General features: G+C 41.4%; 1 protein-coding gene across 1 annotated transcript in view; it reads left to right on the top strand.

Annotated features, from left to right (window-relative positions):
* The window catches only part of SORCS3 (sortilin related VPS10 domain containing receptor 3), a 546072-nt gene that overhangs the window by 441552 nt on the left and 87423 nt on the right, over positions 1-17097 (top strand). The window contains exons 9-11 of the mRNA XM_040991786.1: positions 3819-3998; positions 14266-14412; positions 15833-15935. Coding sequence (XP_040847720.1) covers positions 3819-3998; positions 14266-14412; positions 15833-15935 — 430 coding nt within the window. The remainder of the gene's footprint in view (positions 1-3818; positions 3999-14265; positions 14413-15832; positions 15936-17097) is intronic.

Genomic DNA, 17097 nt, shown 5'->3' with positions numbered 1-17097 from the left:
TACCTAAGTCTTATGTTGTTTTAATTTGACGGTAGACTGCAGTCCATCCCACCTTGAATCATAAGAAATATGACTTAGAACACTTCTTATAATGACAATGAAAAAAGGTACTAACCATTTGCTTTCTTAGTTTTGTATTTCAATATATTCTAGGTTATTCTGTTCTGTTGTGTCATAGTCACACTTCTGAAAGGATTATTTGTAATTCTAAATTCTTTTCTTTCATCCTTGTGGCTCTTCAAAGCAGTACTGTTATCCTCTGCCATCACATTCTGCTCATTATTTTGGTAAACATCTTTAGCCAATGTTACTGCTGACAAGTTAGGTGCTAAATCCACGGGCCACATCACTAATTCTTTATTTCCATTCACCCTTTTAGAGCTTTTCATGCTGATGAGAAGATCTATACTTTGTAATCTTGCCCATTGGCAATATCCTATTCTGATTTCCTATTCTGGAGCACCTCCCTCTTTGCCACTATTCTGATGTGTTATTCCTAAGTTCTTCTGGCCATCTGCGTTTTCCTTGGCTTATCTTATCCTCTCTGATTTTGTCATATTGGTGAATCCTGTATCTATAGTCCTTGCCCATCACTCTGCATTGACTCCCAGGGCATATTCTCAGCTGCCTCACTGAACCACATTCTCTTAAAGACTCCGCTGGACTAGAGCTGGGCTCTTTCTCTGCATCCCATATGTCACCCTACTTCCATGTTTGCTTATTCTAGTAAATACTAGATGTAGAGTGATACAGTGATTATGTTTGAAGCTCCTTGCATTCCCAGGTTAGCAAAGTCACAATCTGACCTTACCCTTACTGTATGTCTCCTTCTTCAGCTTCTCAGTCTGTCATTATATCTCACCCTGCCTCTTCTCAGCAAATAAGCAAGTGGGTCATTCTTTAGAGTTAGATTGTGACTGCCGGATTCAAGAAAAATAATTTCATAATTGTTCAGATCCTTAGTGGACCTATGTTAGCTGAAAATTTTGTCATTCTTTAAGTCTTTCTGGTTATTATTGATTGAACCTGATTCGACCAGAATGCCTGTTTAGGGAGAGATTCTCCAAACCAAAATTATTTTTCCAGACTTTCATGTGACAGAATTTTTAGGATGGCTTGTTCAAATGGTAGAATCTGAAACTCTATATAACAGACATACTGAATCTTAATATTAGGCAGTGAGGCTTATGTGAGTCTACCTGTTATTAAACTCTCCAGGCCATTTTGATAAACATTAGTGGTAATGCTCCATTGATAGAGTCTGTAAAAGTTAGCTAGCTTCTTAAAAATTGTTGACTAATGTGTTTGAAAGTCATAGATATAGAGAGCTTCCAGCCACAGTTGATGACCCAAATTTATAAAGGTCAGGATTAGGCTATCATCAAAATGGAAGTGGAAACACCTCCCCTGTCTATATGGGTCACTGGGATCTATCATTTGCTGCCTTCAAGACTGTACATTAGTTGGACACTGGAGCTGGGACTGAGAGCAGGGGATTTAATCCTGGTCCCCTAAGTGAGATGGGAATCGCCACTAAACACCTACTCTAAAAGGTTAGCTTTTTACTTAAGACAGGCTTGGATTTAAATCATAGTGGTGCTCTCTATTAGCTAACTAACCTTGGAAAATGAAAGACTTTTCAAGAAGACATGCCAGAATCGTAGATTCTACTGTAGTATTTTAACCCAGAGCCTGGAGTACCTGTTCACCAGGTGGCACAGCCCCAGGGCAGCTATTAACGCAATACAAATTCACAGCAAACCTGGCTTCTTGAATCCTGACTATGCCCTGGTATTTTAAGCTGTGTTTTTCCACTTCTTTTACATTAGTTTAGTCTAAAATAACTTAGCTCATTCATTTTTATGACCAAAACATCTGGGAAAAACCAGGCATTTTCATTGCATTTTTAACAGGGTAAGTGAATTTAATCCGTGTTTCCTGCAGCTGCCATTTCCCCTCCTACTGGGTTCGCGGGCTTTCATTCTACACCAGCACAACACAATTTCATCACATGGTTTTTAAGAGTAAGGCTTCTTTCCATTTTCAAGAGCTCAGCAGGAACCTGCAATTCTACAAGATTTCTAAGCATAAATGAGCAAGTGAGGTCTCAGTCAAGGTGACCTAGAGGGTTCAAGGCCAGAGGCTGAGAACTGATACAGAATTTCCAATTAAAAACAAACATTATTTACTCTTCTCCTTCCTCCCAGTTGTCCAAATTAAACGATTGTGGCCCTTTATGTACCATCTTGAAGGATCTCTCCATGGCTCTTAACATTTTATGTATAAATGTCTTTTTTATTTGAAGCATTTTCTTGGAAAGGTTGGTCTAAAAAAAAAACAATAAATTAAAAATAGCTAAAGGTTAAACCTGCCTGATTATTAACATACTGTCAGATTCAGTTGACCATGCTTCTTCTTTTACCTTTGCTTTCCCCATTCGTGACAGAGGTGCCTGTTCTTCTGCTATGCAAGACCCCTTTGCATAAACACTTGTATATTTATACATTTCAGACAGCAAGCCATTTTGGCAAATGTTTATTCATGCTTCAGTGTCCTCTTTTGACATGTTCTCTATATAACATTTGGATCTGTGATGATCTGTGTGTAGTACTTAGCCACCTATGCGACCTGTCTTGCGAATTACTTGGAACTGTGAAATATTGATTTTGTTTTGGAAATAATCCTTTTTTGGCACTGGAAACTAACGTGACTTTAGGGGACTAGAAGTTTCCATCGTTATGCCAATGATAGGAAGCAAGAAAATATAAATTAAAAGACCGGGACCCCAATCATTCACACTCTATTGAAAAACTAGACACATGGGTGTTTGTGCTGAATATGGGTAAACTAAATCTTTGTTTCATGGACCATGAGCTTGAGATGCCTGATCTAGAAGCCATATGCTCAAATACTTGAAAGATAAAGATGTTAAAGTAAAAACAATGCAGTTAAAAAATGTTCTTCCCTTTACCAGGTATGTGACTAAAGCAAGTGAACTTCTGTATTCCTCTTTAATCTTGCAAAACTCAGCAAAGAATTATTTAGCCTTGCAGTAAGTAAAGCACATACAAATGGCCCAGAATAATGCTCAAATAGTATTTGTATCAGCAGCCCAAACTCTTCACTGGTTAGTTTCAAAGGTTGGGGAAGCTGACATATTCAGCTTCAAGTGTTGCTTAAATTATGATCCAGACCACTAAATTATGATCATGACCATTGAGTATATTTTCCCCTGTATCCATGATTTTCAAGTGTCATTTCATTAGCAAGAGAACTTCCCTTACCTTTTACTGCTCACAGGGCTTGAGTATGTGCAGTGTCCAATCAATTCAGAGTGAGAGTATGCCATACTACGCCCTACCCATTGGCTGTCTTCATGCCGCCCTTCTTGGAATGCCTTGACACCCAAGATCCTAAAGAAGGGTCTGTAAACCATCATACAGCAAACACTCTAAAATGATAATGAAGGTGAAAAGAAAGCATAGGCCTTAACATGCTTGCAGGTAAGCTTCCTCTTGCAGGCTTGCATTTCTCTGTTAGCACAAACACTGGCTTTCAGATATAAATGTAAAAATCAAAGTGGATGAATCTTCAAATCCATGGAAAATGATACCCACCAAAGCCCCTTACACCTATAAGAAACAGAAACCATGAAGTTTGTGATTTACAGCTTTGGTCCAACACGATTTGTCTAACGTTGCATGCAACTGAAGTTATTTTTTGTTCTCATCCGTTTCCTAAGCCATGGTAATTCCCGTGAGTGCCAGGGTGGAGAACATGGCGATGTGCTGCTTTATGGGCCTTCTGTCTTCTCACAGGACATGCACATCATCAGCACAGATGAGAACCAAGTGTTTGCAGCAGTTCAAGAGTGGAACCAGAATGACACGTACAACCTCTACATCTCAGACACGCGGGGGATCTACTTCACCCTGGCCATGGAGAACATTAAGAGCAGCCGAGGGCTCATGGGAAACATCATTATTGAACTGTATGAGGTATGTAGCCAGAAGTCTTCCTGGGATCTCCTGCTTGTTTTAAATGAGTTTTAAGGGCATAAACACAAGTATTGGAGCCCCTGTCTCAGATCCTAGCTGTGCCACTTGGTAATTTATAACTGGAGACAAAGAGCTTGGCTCCTCCCAATTCTGGAATGATGGCAATAAAATGGTTACTTGATTGAACCATTTTGAGAGGTTGTACAGTGTTTGTAACTCGTCTGGTATGGGGCTGCCTCGATAAAGTTGACCATCCTGTATGTTCAAGAACACTTCTACAAGGCTTGGAGAAATTAATCACATTATTTTTGTATAAAGGTTTTCAAATCTAGGTGTGTGGGTGAGCTCCAAACAGTTCATAGGCATTACCTGTTGTGTAAAAACTGCGGATTTAAAAAATTCCTACAACAAAATAAATGCGTCATATAATTTCACTTTTCACAGACATTTTGTTGTACTACCACACGAACATGATGATAATCCAGAAGTGAAATTGTTTGACCAGTTGGTGATCCCTTAAGTAGCTCTGTAAACCTGGCTGTGTTTTCTTGTGAATCCTGGATAGAAGAACCCGTAGAGTTGTGTATATGCCTCAAATTATTTGGAAAATCATACTATTTGAATACACCTTTTGCAGGGAAAATAGTGGCCCTCAGTGGTGACTGAGGATTCCCATACAGAGACTTGATGCCAGCGTCTGTGCAGCTGTTCTTTTTCATGTGGTCATCACTTAAAGGAAACATTACCTGAGACGCCAAATGACTCCAGGCAGGAACCACAAAAACAAATGCTAGTTTCTGTAATAGTAAATATGTGGTATTAAAAGAATAAGATTAATTTCTTTATTTGAAATAATTTTACAGAGAGAGAGATTGAGAGAAACAGAGAGACAAACTAAGAAAGAAGGAAAGGCCTTGCACCTGTGTGTGCACTCTCTATTGGCTGCCGCAGTGCGGGGCTGAGCAGGCTCAAGCCAGCAACCAGGAGCTTTAGCTCTATCCCCTTCATGGTTGCTTCAAGCCAAACATTTGGGCCATCTGCTGCTGCTTTTCCCAGGCCACTGGCAGGGAGCTGGATTGGAAAAGGAGCTGCTGGATATAAACCGGTGCCCATATGGGATGCTGACACTGCAGATGGTGGCTTTATCCACTGTGTGTGCTGCTTTTTTATGTCTAGTGATGGTATATGATGTTTTCCACAAAACTCTGGCCATGGTTAAAGGGCCTGACTGACCGACTGGAGATGATGGATTGATGTGAGCATAGAAGCTTCTCATTATCCAGCATTCACTTGGGACTGGTGCTCAAACCCCACTGACTGTGCTAGCTGAGCTCATTGCTGAGTTGTCTCTTGCAGGTGGCCTAAGTGAGTTGTATCCTTGAGGTCTCTTCCTTCTGGAGTGATGATGACTTTTAGATCACAGGGGTTGGTGCACACACTTCTACTTAATTATGGCTTCTACTGAGCAGGGCCTGCCCAAATCCCCTCATTTCATACTGTAGCCTAAGGTACCTGCTCAGAAGTATTTAAGGTTGTAGTTATCCACTAGAGAGAAGGATGAATGCACAAAGATACGGAGTGACGTACCAAGAGAAAAGGGTGAAGAAGAGTAAATGTCATTAGATAGAAAACAAAATCAGTGATAGTACCAACCTGATTCCTAGAAGGTCCCGAGCAGTGCTGAAAGCTTTCCCTTTGACAAGGTCCCATTTGAGAAATGTTTTCAATTTCTTTCTCAAGTCTTGTAGGCCAACAGAGATGACAAAGTGTTGCACACAGCTTTGGGAAACTTCCATGCATACCCCAAATCATAGTGGGAGGCAGAAATGCACCTTTGCTTTGCAGTAATAAGTCACATGTGTGAGAAAGTTTGGATTCTTCTCCAGGACTGAAGCCATTCCAATTCCTGTTTGTATAAGTAAGGTTATAAGAGATAAGATGGTTATTTATAGGGTTGGTATTGTGGTATAGCAGGTTAAGCTGACAGCTGTAGTACCATCATCCCATATGTGCACCAATCAAGACCAGCTGCTCCACTTCCAATCAAGTTTTCTGCAAATTTACATGGAAAAGCAGCAGAGGACAGCCCAAGCCCTTGGGCCCCTGAACCCATGTGGGGGACCAGGAAGAAGCTCCTGACTCCTGGCTTCTGCCTAGCCCTGCTTGTTGCAGCCTTCTACGGAGCGAACTGGTGTATAGATTTCCCTCATTCTCTGTATGTCTCTTCTTCTCTGTATAACTTCCTTTCAAATAGATAAAACAAATCAGTTTTTAAATGTATTTATTTGTTTGAGAAGCACAGTTACACAGAGACACAGAGAGATCTTCCATCTGTTGGTTCATTCTCCAAACTGACACACTGGTCAGAGCTGAGCTGGTCCTGCGCTGGAAGTCAGGAGCTTCTTCCAGGTCTCCCCCATGGGTGCAGGGGCCCAAGGACTCAGGCCATCCTCCACTGCTTTCCCAGACCTTTATGAAGGAGTTGGATCAGAAATGGATGCCGGCACTACTTAACCTACAACTCGGAGGCACCGGCCCTCGTGAGATAAATTGTAAACAACAACAAGAAAGATGATTTTTCATTTCCTTGAGGTCATACTCAAATAGGAAAGGGCGAGCGATGCTATAAGAGGATGTTGCAGTCAGGAAATATTTGTCTGTGACTGTTGACAGAGGGGGATTTTCCACGTGTGCCGTTGTTTCTCTGAGCAAGGTAGTGTGGAACGCTCTGGTCATTTAGAACACGAGACAGTGCCCTCTGAAGTAGACCATGAATCAAAATGAGGAATACCCTGATCTCCGTCATTGCTTTTTTCTTCCTGTTGAAGTTGGTCTTGTGTTTTAAGTCTTGTTGAGCGATAAACACTTAATGTCTTTGCATTTATAGAAAGAAAAATGTACTGGGCCCAGCGGTGTGGCCTAGTGGCTAAGGTCCTTGCCTTGAACATGCCAGGATCCCATATGGGCACCAGTTCTAATCCCGTCAGCTCCACTTCCCATCCAGCTCCCTGCTTGTGGCCTGGAAGGACAGTCCAGGACTGCACAAAGCCTTGGGACCCTGCACCTGTGTGGGAGACCTGGAGGAGGATCTGGGCTCCTGGCTCCTGGCTCCGGATCGGCGCAGCGCTGGCCGTTGCTCTCACTTGGGGAGTGAATCATCGGATGGAGGATCTTCCTCTCTGTCTCTCCTCCTCTCTGTATATCTGACTTTGTAGTAGAAATAAATAAATCTTTAAAGAAAGAGAAAGAAAGAAAGAGAGAGAGAGAGAGAGAGAGAGAGAGAGAGAGAAAGAAAGAAGAAAGAAAGGAAGAAAGAAAGAAAGAAAGAAAGAAAGAAAGAAAGAAAGAAAGAAAGAAAGAAAGAAAGAAAGAAAGAAAGAAAGAAAGAAAGAAAAGAAAGAAAAATGTACCATCCAGGGAAAGTTTTTAAAAACCAAGTCTGTTGAACTCGTTCTGCATTCAGTTGCACCGGGAATTATTTTGCTTCTCTTTTATGCTCAAGCATCTGAGAGAGGCAGGGCTATAGTTGATGCCATTCCTTCCCACAGGATCCTACTGACTGCTTTTTTTTTTGCACTGGAGAGGTGTGGGATGGGAGGGTCAGAAATAAGGATTTATCTGCAGGAGGTTGAAGTCAGTTGAGATGGAATCAAGAGATGAGATACTTGGAAATCAAACACGGCTTTACTGTTGAACAATATTACATAGGTGAGAGCGGAGTGGTAGTACTGTCTGTTAGGACTGGACTGGAGACAGTCGGTGAGGACTGGACTAACCCAGTCATGAACTGCAGACAGCTAAGTGAGAGGCGCTTCTCCAGGATCCTGTTCCTATAACAGGGCAGGGCTGAGGTGTGAGGTATCAGAGCTTGGAGTAAGAACCCACCAAACAAAAAATGGCAGGGAGCTGTACTGGCCCAGTTGTTTTTTCAAAGTTATTAGCTCTAGGGATGAAGCAGTGGAGAAGTGGGAGATATTTCAAATGTTAACGATGGCATGAAGCAAGGGTTGGACAGATGGTGTGGATTTGTGAGAAAGTAACTAACCAGTCTAATTGTATAGAATAGATGCTTATCGGGGATAAGGATGAGGGTTGATAAGTAGTTGAATTTCAGATTTCATTTGACATTTAATACCAAGTGAACAGATTGGAACTTGATGGTATCCAGCCCACGATCATACTGAAGAGTTTTAGAGGGCAGTTCTGCTTTGCACCTGCAGAAGTTTCAGTGGCTTAGAGATAAAGCTCCACTTAATTGGTCTCAGGGCTCATTAGAATTTCACCTTCTTTTCTGAAGATTTGCGTGGAAACTGAGATCATGTGCCATATGGGCCAGTGAGGAAAGAGATTGCAATTCTTCTAGATTCCAAGTGTCCTTGAGTAATACAACTGGGAAAACCAGTCAATGTTTGTATTCAAGTGAGTTAAATTAGCACACTTGCATGAAGTGTTTCATTTGATGATATGAAAACTTATGCATGAGGAACCCAGTCTACCAAGAGGAGGCAAGTGACCCAATTAAGGTGCTGGACGCAGTCTAGATTGTTTTGAAGGTGCTGCTGCACCATCCTGTGCAGTCGGCGAAGATGAGCTTAATTTTTATTTGGGAAATTTGGGGAGACACAAAGGTGCTTTAAGTAATAAACCATTCGAACTATGGAGAAGTCTGAAGAGCAGAGGTTCATGGTTGTGGAAGGTTGGCTGTCTTGTAGCACAGTGAGAATGAGAATCGTGAAGAGCTTGATTAGAGTTGTGCATTTGTTCTGTGTGCTGGAATTTCTGTTTCATGCTTCTTACCTGTCCATGGTGTAACCCTCTGCCCCAGTGTAGCACATCATTTTGTAATATAACAGGACATTCCTTACACATGTCTTTCTTTATCTGAGTTCAGAGATGCTTTGAGGTAATTATCCAGCGTCAGGTGCTTTGAGCTAATCTTGACCACTCCATCTTCTGTGTGGGCCTATCCAATGTCTTTGTAACAACACAGAGAAAAACAATAAAACAGGAAAAGGTCTGGGAATTCATGTTGCACATCTTGGCCCTGAAAGTCCATGGAGATCAGTGGAGTTCAGTCCCACAGAATAGCTCAGCACTTAATTACAATGAGACCATTTTGGTTTCTAATCTGCTGATTTGGTCTCATGCTGTATGGATATTCTTTTGTTTGATCTTTCTGTAATCCCTGACACAAAGTACAGTATTGGCATCGCTACAGATACATAATTAGGTGGAACTGAATAACACCGAAAGGCCAAGTAAGAACCAGTCTGTTCTTGAAGATGTTAAAATCTCATACCTTGGAAACAAAGACTAGTGTCGGCAATGAGTGCTATTCATTGTATGTGCTTACTGAATTCTCATGACATCTTGTCCACATAGTGTTCTATTTTGTTATTCCTGACCATACGCTATGTCTTTTTAGCTAATAACTAAAGAAACAAATATTATTTCCAATATCCACAGTTATACTATGGAAACCCCCTCTGAATGGGTGTTATGATACATTTTCCGTCAGTACATTCTGCAGTATTGATACTTAGTTTATAACTCTTTATAATAATAGCATCATGCTGGCAATTCCTTAGCCAATATTGTCAAACACAGTAAATCAATAAATCTGTTCATGTAACATGATATATATGTATATATATATGAATATATATATACATATATATGTCTAAGTTGTTACCACTCATACTTTAAAAATATGTAGATGAAATTAATTGTAATAATGTATTTTAGGTGAGGTACCTATCATTTCAGAATATGCTTTATATGAAAGAGTGACTAATGATGAACATTTATATTTTCACATACTAAGTCTACAACATGCTGAATATATTTTTACTCTTACAAAGTGTCTGAATTCATACCCAAATCTTCACCAGAAATGTTTGATTAGTATCTCTATCTCATAAATTTACAATAAAAAAGAAGATTCACATATGCAAGTTATTCCACGCCTACCTCAAAGTTTTTGAATAACTAAAATAAGTATTAGTTTTTAAATTTCAATTTATATGTGCTACAACTTGAATACATTTTCTCCTCTTTCATAGTGTCTATTTCTTTGAAAAAGTATTTTTATTGGATAAACAGATATGCAGAGAAAAGGAGATACAGAGAAAAAGATCTCTTTGCCCCTTCACTGCTGAAGTGACTGCAACAGCCAGAGCTGAGCAGATCTGAAACCAGGAGGCAGGAGTTTCTTTTGCGTCTCCCATGTGGGTGCACGGTCCCCAGGCTTTGGACCATCCTCAACTGCTTTCCCAGGCCACAAACAGGAAGTTGGATGGGAAAGTGGAGCAGCTAGGACACGAATCAATACCTATATGGGATCCCAGTGCATGCAAGGCAACTAGTCAGCCACTGAGCAGGGGTACCAGGGCCTCATCATTGTACTTTTTACAAGTATCATTTCCTGTTGCACCTGTGAGACTGCAGGGAGCTGAGTGTGACTCAGCTCGGATTACACAGCCAGGAATGGTGGTCCTGCCTTTGAAGGAATCCATGTCCATCTGAAGGAAGATAGAGGGTCTTCCCAAGATACATTTTTACTTTTTTTTTTAAATTGATATATATAAAATAACATGCACCCTCCTTTAGGAAAAATTTATATTTTATGAGAATCTTTAAAAATGCATCCAGTTATATGGCCAATGCCATGTTAGAGCTAGACCTTGATGACCTAGTTTTCTGCAAAAAAAATTCTTCTTCGAGCACTTTGGTAGTTAATCTTCTCTCTTACCTTAATCACTCAGAGACACCAATTTGACATCTTCTATCTAGTTTTGCCTTCTTCTATGTATCGGGAAGTAGAATTTTATAGTAGGTGACCTTTTGTGTCTGCCTTTTGTTTTTTTGCAATAATGCATTTGTGATTCACTTATGTTCCTAGAGGTAATAATGGATGTTAATTTTTAATGCCAGGTGTAATGGTCCATAGTGTGGATGTATCTGAGTTTGTCATTAATTCCCAAGAAGAAAACTGAGGTTGTTTCCAGTTTTCTGAAAGAATAAAACTTTTGAAAATACTCACATGAATGTAAGATATTGTTTCCATCAGGTTGTTACCCAGGGTGGGACTACTGTGTTAATTATCAGGTGTATTTCATATGAAGTCACCCCTCTATACAGTCGTTGTGGCATTTTCATCCTCACTTGCAAGGCATGGCAGCTGCATTCCTTTTTCACAATTTGATTGTGCCTGTGATATATATATATTCTGATAGGGGATTCATAGTCTCTTATTGTGAGTTTAATTTGGATTTCTCTGGTGACTAATTATAATAAGGAATCACCCCTTGATGGATAAATGACACTGACCCAGCCTCGTCGTGCCTGCCTCTGTTCGTATTCCTGGTGTTCCCTTGCTTTCCTTGTCTGTAGTGTCTGCCCTCCCCACTCTGCTTTATCACGACCTTTAATTTTCCTTCTTGGGCCAGATGGACAGCTACTCCTAGACTCCACAGCAACCTTTTCCCTGACCTGACCTTCTCTGGACTCCCACCCCTAGATCCAGCTCTGGGGACAGCCCAAGGCAGATAACAGTAATTGCTTTTCTCAGCAGGTGACCCAGATTCTTTGTCCTGAGGTTACAGGGAGATGACCAACAGATGACCATGCCACCTGTACTCTGTGCTCTGCCAAGGGGCCTGCCATCAGTTTCACTCTGGGACCTCACATTGATTCCCAGAGAGAAAGTGGGTCATTCAGTCTTGACAGCTTATACCACCATTTTCTACAGGTATTATTGAAAGTTGGCATCCTTCCCACTCCAAACCACAGCAGCAGGGAGTATGTTTCAAGTTTATTGCATGCTAAGTTCCTCCATGAACAAAATGTAGAATTGCATCTCATCCTCCAAATTCATGTAGTAAGAGTAAGTCATGTTTCAACATATGTTTCTGTGCAAAATATGTATATACATACATGTATGTGCATACTTGTATATATGGGTGAGTCCAGTAGGTTGCAAAATTATTTTATCTGTTACATTACATTAAAAAGTGAAAGCTATTGACTGAGGATATACGAAAACAAAACTCCAAACTCAATCCATGCTTCAAAAATGTGGAGCCAAGAAACACTGCAATGGTGACATATAGGCTTTGAACTTCACATACAAGTGGGAAGCATTGGTGATTCAGATACGAGGAAGATTTCTATGATTATGTTCAACTGGAGGAAAATGCCCTCACAGTGGCACAAGGGTTCACTGGAACTTGATCATTCCTCAACTTTTCAGTTCTCATGTTCCCGATTTTACTGTCATGTTATATGAATACACCAAAAATGTCACTCTAAATGGTAGAGCTGTGTTTGGAAACTGTGATAATGATTGTTCCATTCACTAAACAAGCTCATCTTGCAAATGTGGTAGAGGTGAGGTAACTGAGTGGCTAGTAATGTGTGCTCTGATGCATCTGGCCGGGAGGCTGGGGACAGGGCTATCAAGCCTCATAGGAATACTTGGGTCATGGGCCCAAGAGTTACTTATGAACTTTCTTCCAGGAAGAGATGGCAAGGCCATGGCGCTGTGTTGAAGGGGCCAGCCAATTCAGGAGACAAGGTTCTCTGGTGGTTCGCCAGAAAAGGCATCTTCTTTGTGATCTAAGAGTGCTGAGAGGCCCTTGTCAGTCTCATGATTCTAGACAATCCCAGAATCCAGAATCCATTGTCTGTATGTGTGTGTAATGGTGGTTAATCAAGCTTAAAGGAGGCATCTTTGTAGTTGACTTTAGACAGGCACATGAGATACCATCCTGCCTGAAGTGGCACAGACTCTGAACTCTTAGGACAGACTGAGACAGAGATGACTCCCACAACGTTGTCCTCCTCACCTTGGCTTCTCTCTCTGCTCACCCAACCTTCCAGGTGAGGATCTAAGCGATCCCATTGTTGGCCGCATATCAAATTCCCCTTCTAGTGTCCTTCTGGGGTAATGCCTCCTGACATTTTCTGACCATTTGTTTGAGATTTATTTTGTTCGCTCTTATTTAGGTTGACATTCTCTCTCAAAGCCAATCAAGTTGCTAAAACGGCAAACAAAAGAAAAGACTTGTGTCATCAACTAAGCTATGTAATTTAGAAAAGAAACAGAGTCTTCTGGGGAGTACTGCTTCCTTTCCTCGCCCTGGTGTTAGAATAACAAACTACTTCACTTAACCACAATTTCCCAAGAACGAGAGATATGTAGAATGACAGCTCTGCAATATCTGAGTTTTATACAGAAACATTACCCATCAATTGCTCATTTGTCTTGGTTTAAATTCCTTGAGTTTTCTTCTGGCTTTGGAACAGGTTGAACTGTCTCTAGAGAATCATGAACGTCTTTCTTTGATTCAGTGTTGTCATTCAAACTATCTGTTCCCTTTGCCCAGCACTGAATAAGCTCCTATGAAACCCATGCATATGACAGACCTGCCAAAATTGACAAAAAATGCAGTGAGGAAAAAAAAGCAAGCGTTTTTTAAAATATAGTTTTATGACAAGAAGTGGGCATTGTTAATTCCATTTTCGTAAAGTATCATCATAGAACAGAAGAGATAAAAGTGAGGGTCAAATTTATAATTACTCTAGAATCCTTCAGGAAAACAAATTTGCCTTAATCTTCTCACAATTATTTTTGTAGTGATGCTCTTTTCCATTCAAAATGTTGAGTCCCAGTCCATCAGGAGCCCCGGCCAGAGCATTCTGTGTTAGCTCAAGCAACCTTGATGGGCCAGCTGGAGAAAAGGAAAGGAATGGGATCTTTCAACCCAATTGGAAGTGTGAACACCCACAGATGAGGTGTGAGTTGGCCAAAGCTGCACAGTGATAGATCTGCAGGCTGGCACGTCTGCCCCAAATAGCACTCTTACCACTCATTGAGAAACCTGGATGCCTCTGCTTAACTAAAAGGGGGATTACTCCTTCCATGGTCATTAGTTACTCTCATTGCTGCAGGAATGTTCATAGTTCATCAAAGAGAAGAGTGTTTACAGCGAAGTAGAGAGAGAAAAAGCAGATGAGTAAGAGGGTCTGGGTATCCGGAGAGGTAATGTCGGAAGTAGAGATAATCTTAAACTTTTTTCCTGGACCATATGACAGTTCTCACCATATTGATACTCTTTTTGGAGTCAGATGCGCTACCATTGCACCATGAGGTCAGTCTGTACCCTCAGCACTATTAAAAAAAAAAAAAAGTGGGGGAAAGGAGCTTTTCCAGAACTGCAGGCATTTTGACCCAACAAGGTTCTCCATCTCTCACCTTTTTTCCTAGGTAGCAGGTATCAAAGGGATATTTCTGGCAAACAAGAAGGTGGATGACCAGGTGAAGACATACATCACTTACAACAAAGGCAGAGATTGGCGCCTCCTGCAAGCTCCCGACGTGGACCTCCGAGGAAGCCCTGTGCACTGCCTGTTGGTCAGTTGCCCAGTTACATCCCATGAGCACACTTGTTACCTAGGGGTGCTGCATCTTCCATCCAGGGGTTCTAGGAACTTGGCTGGTGTTTAGCAACAGATTTCTGCAGTTTCCAAGGTGGTGGTTTATAGGTTCAGGTTGTTGTACTAATTGCATGCAAGGTTCCGTTGAGCAGCACAGGCTTTTCCTGGTAATCCACGGTGTGTTCTGGTACATAGCATGGTCAGCACATAAGTGGATAACTGCTAGTTCTATGTCAAGGTAAATAGTGGGTGCCATGGAAACCCAGAAGAGGCCATGGAATGATATGTCCATAGGGGGTAGTTTTTTTCCATGTAGAATATTACTGTAGACACTATGGGGGGACATGATGTGCAAAATATTTTCCTCTATCTGGGTGACAAAACTGCTGGGAAGGAAAGGCAGTTAATTCAAAATAAAATTCTCAGTTTTGAGTGTCTTGTGATGAAGTGTGAAGAACTATTCTGAAATCCCAGAAATGAGTATTTCTCCTGAGAAGTCTGTTACCACTTATCTTCTATACTTTGATGAGAAAAACAGTTGATACAATCATAAACAGAACAAAGAAGGCCCTTTGCTTTTTGCAGTTTTCAGTCTTAATTCTGTTTGGGGTGTGTGTGTGTGTGTGTGTGTGTGTGGTGCGTGTTAGACACCAGGAAGGTAAGCCTTGTTGCCTCTCTCTAGGAAGAGATTACAGCACCATTGGGCTGTCCCAAACCTCAGCCATGACATTGTCTTATGTTCATAACCTCATTTCCTCTCTTCCACAATTTCACCATCTTATTCTTCCTTATGGTATAGGATTATGTCCACAAGTCCCTAGACCCTTTTAAGAATGTCCCAGTGGAGTAGCAAGCAAATGAATAGAGACTAGAAATTATATTTGGTTTTAGGTAAGGCCTTCAAATCCTAAATAAACTTATAAGCTGGGACAAACTACAAACAATGGAGTGACAATCTAATTACAGAAAATAATAAAGACCTTTGAGCATTTCATCAGTCTTGCTCTCTTAACTCCTCTCAGGGATCCTTGGAGTTCCAGGCAGCAGTTGGATGATTAAGATCAGGTTTGGAAGGTCATTGTGCTCTTCTTGGAAGAAGCCATGAAAGAGGCTACCTAAACCCAGCTTTGAACTTGACAGATGATAAGGGTTAAGGAAGAGAATGAAAGATGCATGATTGTTGGTGAGACCCATAATGATGCTTACAGCTTCCAGTGTTGACACATCAGTTATGTCAAAGAGGTGACTTCTGCTCCAAAAACACTGTTGCATCTCCTGATTTGATACCTTCCAATTTGAGAAGGTGAACATCTGGAAGCCCAGCTGTAACGGGGTGGGTGTGCATTTGTCAGAATTTTGGGGGGAATAAAAATGTTTTCTTCTTCTTCTCCTTGTAGCCCTTCTGTTCTTTACACCTGCACTTGCAGCTCTCTGAAAATCCATATTCCTCAGGAAGAATCTCTAGCAAACAGACAGCGCCAGGATTGGTGGTGGCCACAGGTAAGAAAAACATTCCCTTCGTAGTTTTTCCCAAGGCTTCTGCAATAACTGGCACCTGTTTGGATTATAGACTTATTGGAAAATCATTTGACACTCGTGGTGGTCCTTCACAAAAAAAACACCCAGTGGTCTTCAATCCCCAAAGCCCATCCTAGGATGGAGGTGCAAAGAATGCTGGACCTTGGCTGCCTCTGGGTGGATGCATCTCCCAGCTGACATCATGAAGCAGCTCCCATGGCTTAGCAAGAGGCCAGAGTTCCTCTCAAAGCAAACTGAATGATCAGAAAGATTGTTTGTCCTGGAGAATTCTCACTTTAAGAAAGCATGGTATAGGAACTTCCAGCTCTCTAAAATATAAGTTCTTTTTTTTTTTTTCTTTACACAAAGGATATTGTACAAAAGCTTTTGCCCCGGAGCTCTTTTTAATCAGGAGGTCTCTGGTGCATGTAAAGGTTTGTTTACACATGATTAACCACTTGGCTCAGAGCCTGGGGGAAAGGGCAGACAAACTTCAGGTTGCATTGTTGGAACCACTGTCCACTGAACATCAATCAGAAAAGAAGATAAAATAACTCTGAAATGAAAATGAAAGTCTCCAGGGGACTGTGCTCTGATTAGCATGCATTTGATTTACATACACCTTTTCAGGAATACATTGATGGCATAAAGGAAGGCTTGCTTCTAATCATCCAAGTTAGAGCTCTGGCATTAGGCAGCCTATTTTCTAATGAAAGCAGATAAATTCACGGTGACTTCCCAAGATGGTACATTCTGTTTTCTTTCATCTATCTAAATCTTTGCCCTCCCTCCCCCACCTCCCAGGGTTCCAACTCTCCTAGACCTCTCTGTAAGCCTCAAGCTTTATAGCCTCAAGCTTTATTTGAAAGACACGAAGAGCAAGATTTCTCATCCTCTGATTTACTACTCCCCAAATGCTTGTAACAGCCAGGGATTGAGCCCAGCTTGGAATCTAGACACTAGGAACTCCATCTGAGTGGCAGGGACCCAGGGATGGGTGTGCGTCAGCTGGACATACAGGACATGTACCAGCAGAAAGGCAGAATCAGGAGTGGAACTGGAGCTTCAAATCCAGTGGCCCAGTATGGGATGCAGATATCGCTGTTGGCATCCTAGCTGCTGCACCAAACGCTCCTCCGCTGCT

Source organism: Ochotona curzoniae, unplaced genomic scaffold (genome assembly GCF_017591425.1).
Source record: "Ochotona curzoniae isolate NIBS_2020 unplaced genomic scaffold, NIBS_Ocur_1.0 contig_66, whole genome shotgun sequence".
In the NCBI taxonomy this organism is placed as follows: domain Eukaryota; kingdom Metazoa; phylum Chordata; class Mammalia; order Lagomorpha; family Ochotonidae; genus Ochotona; species Ochotona curzoniae.
This window is presented reverse-complemented; position numbering and strand designations above follow the sequence as displayed.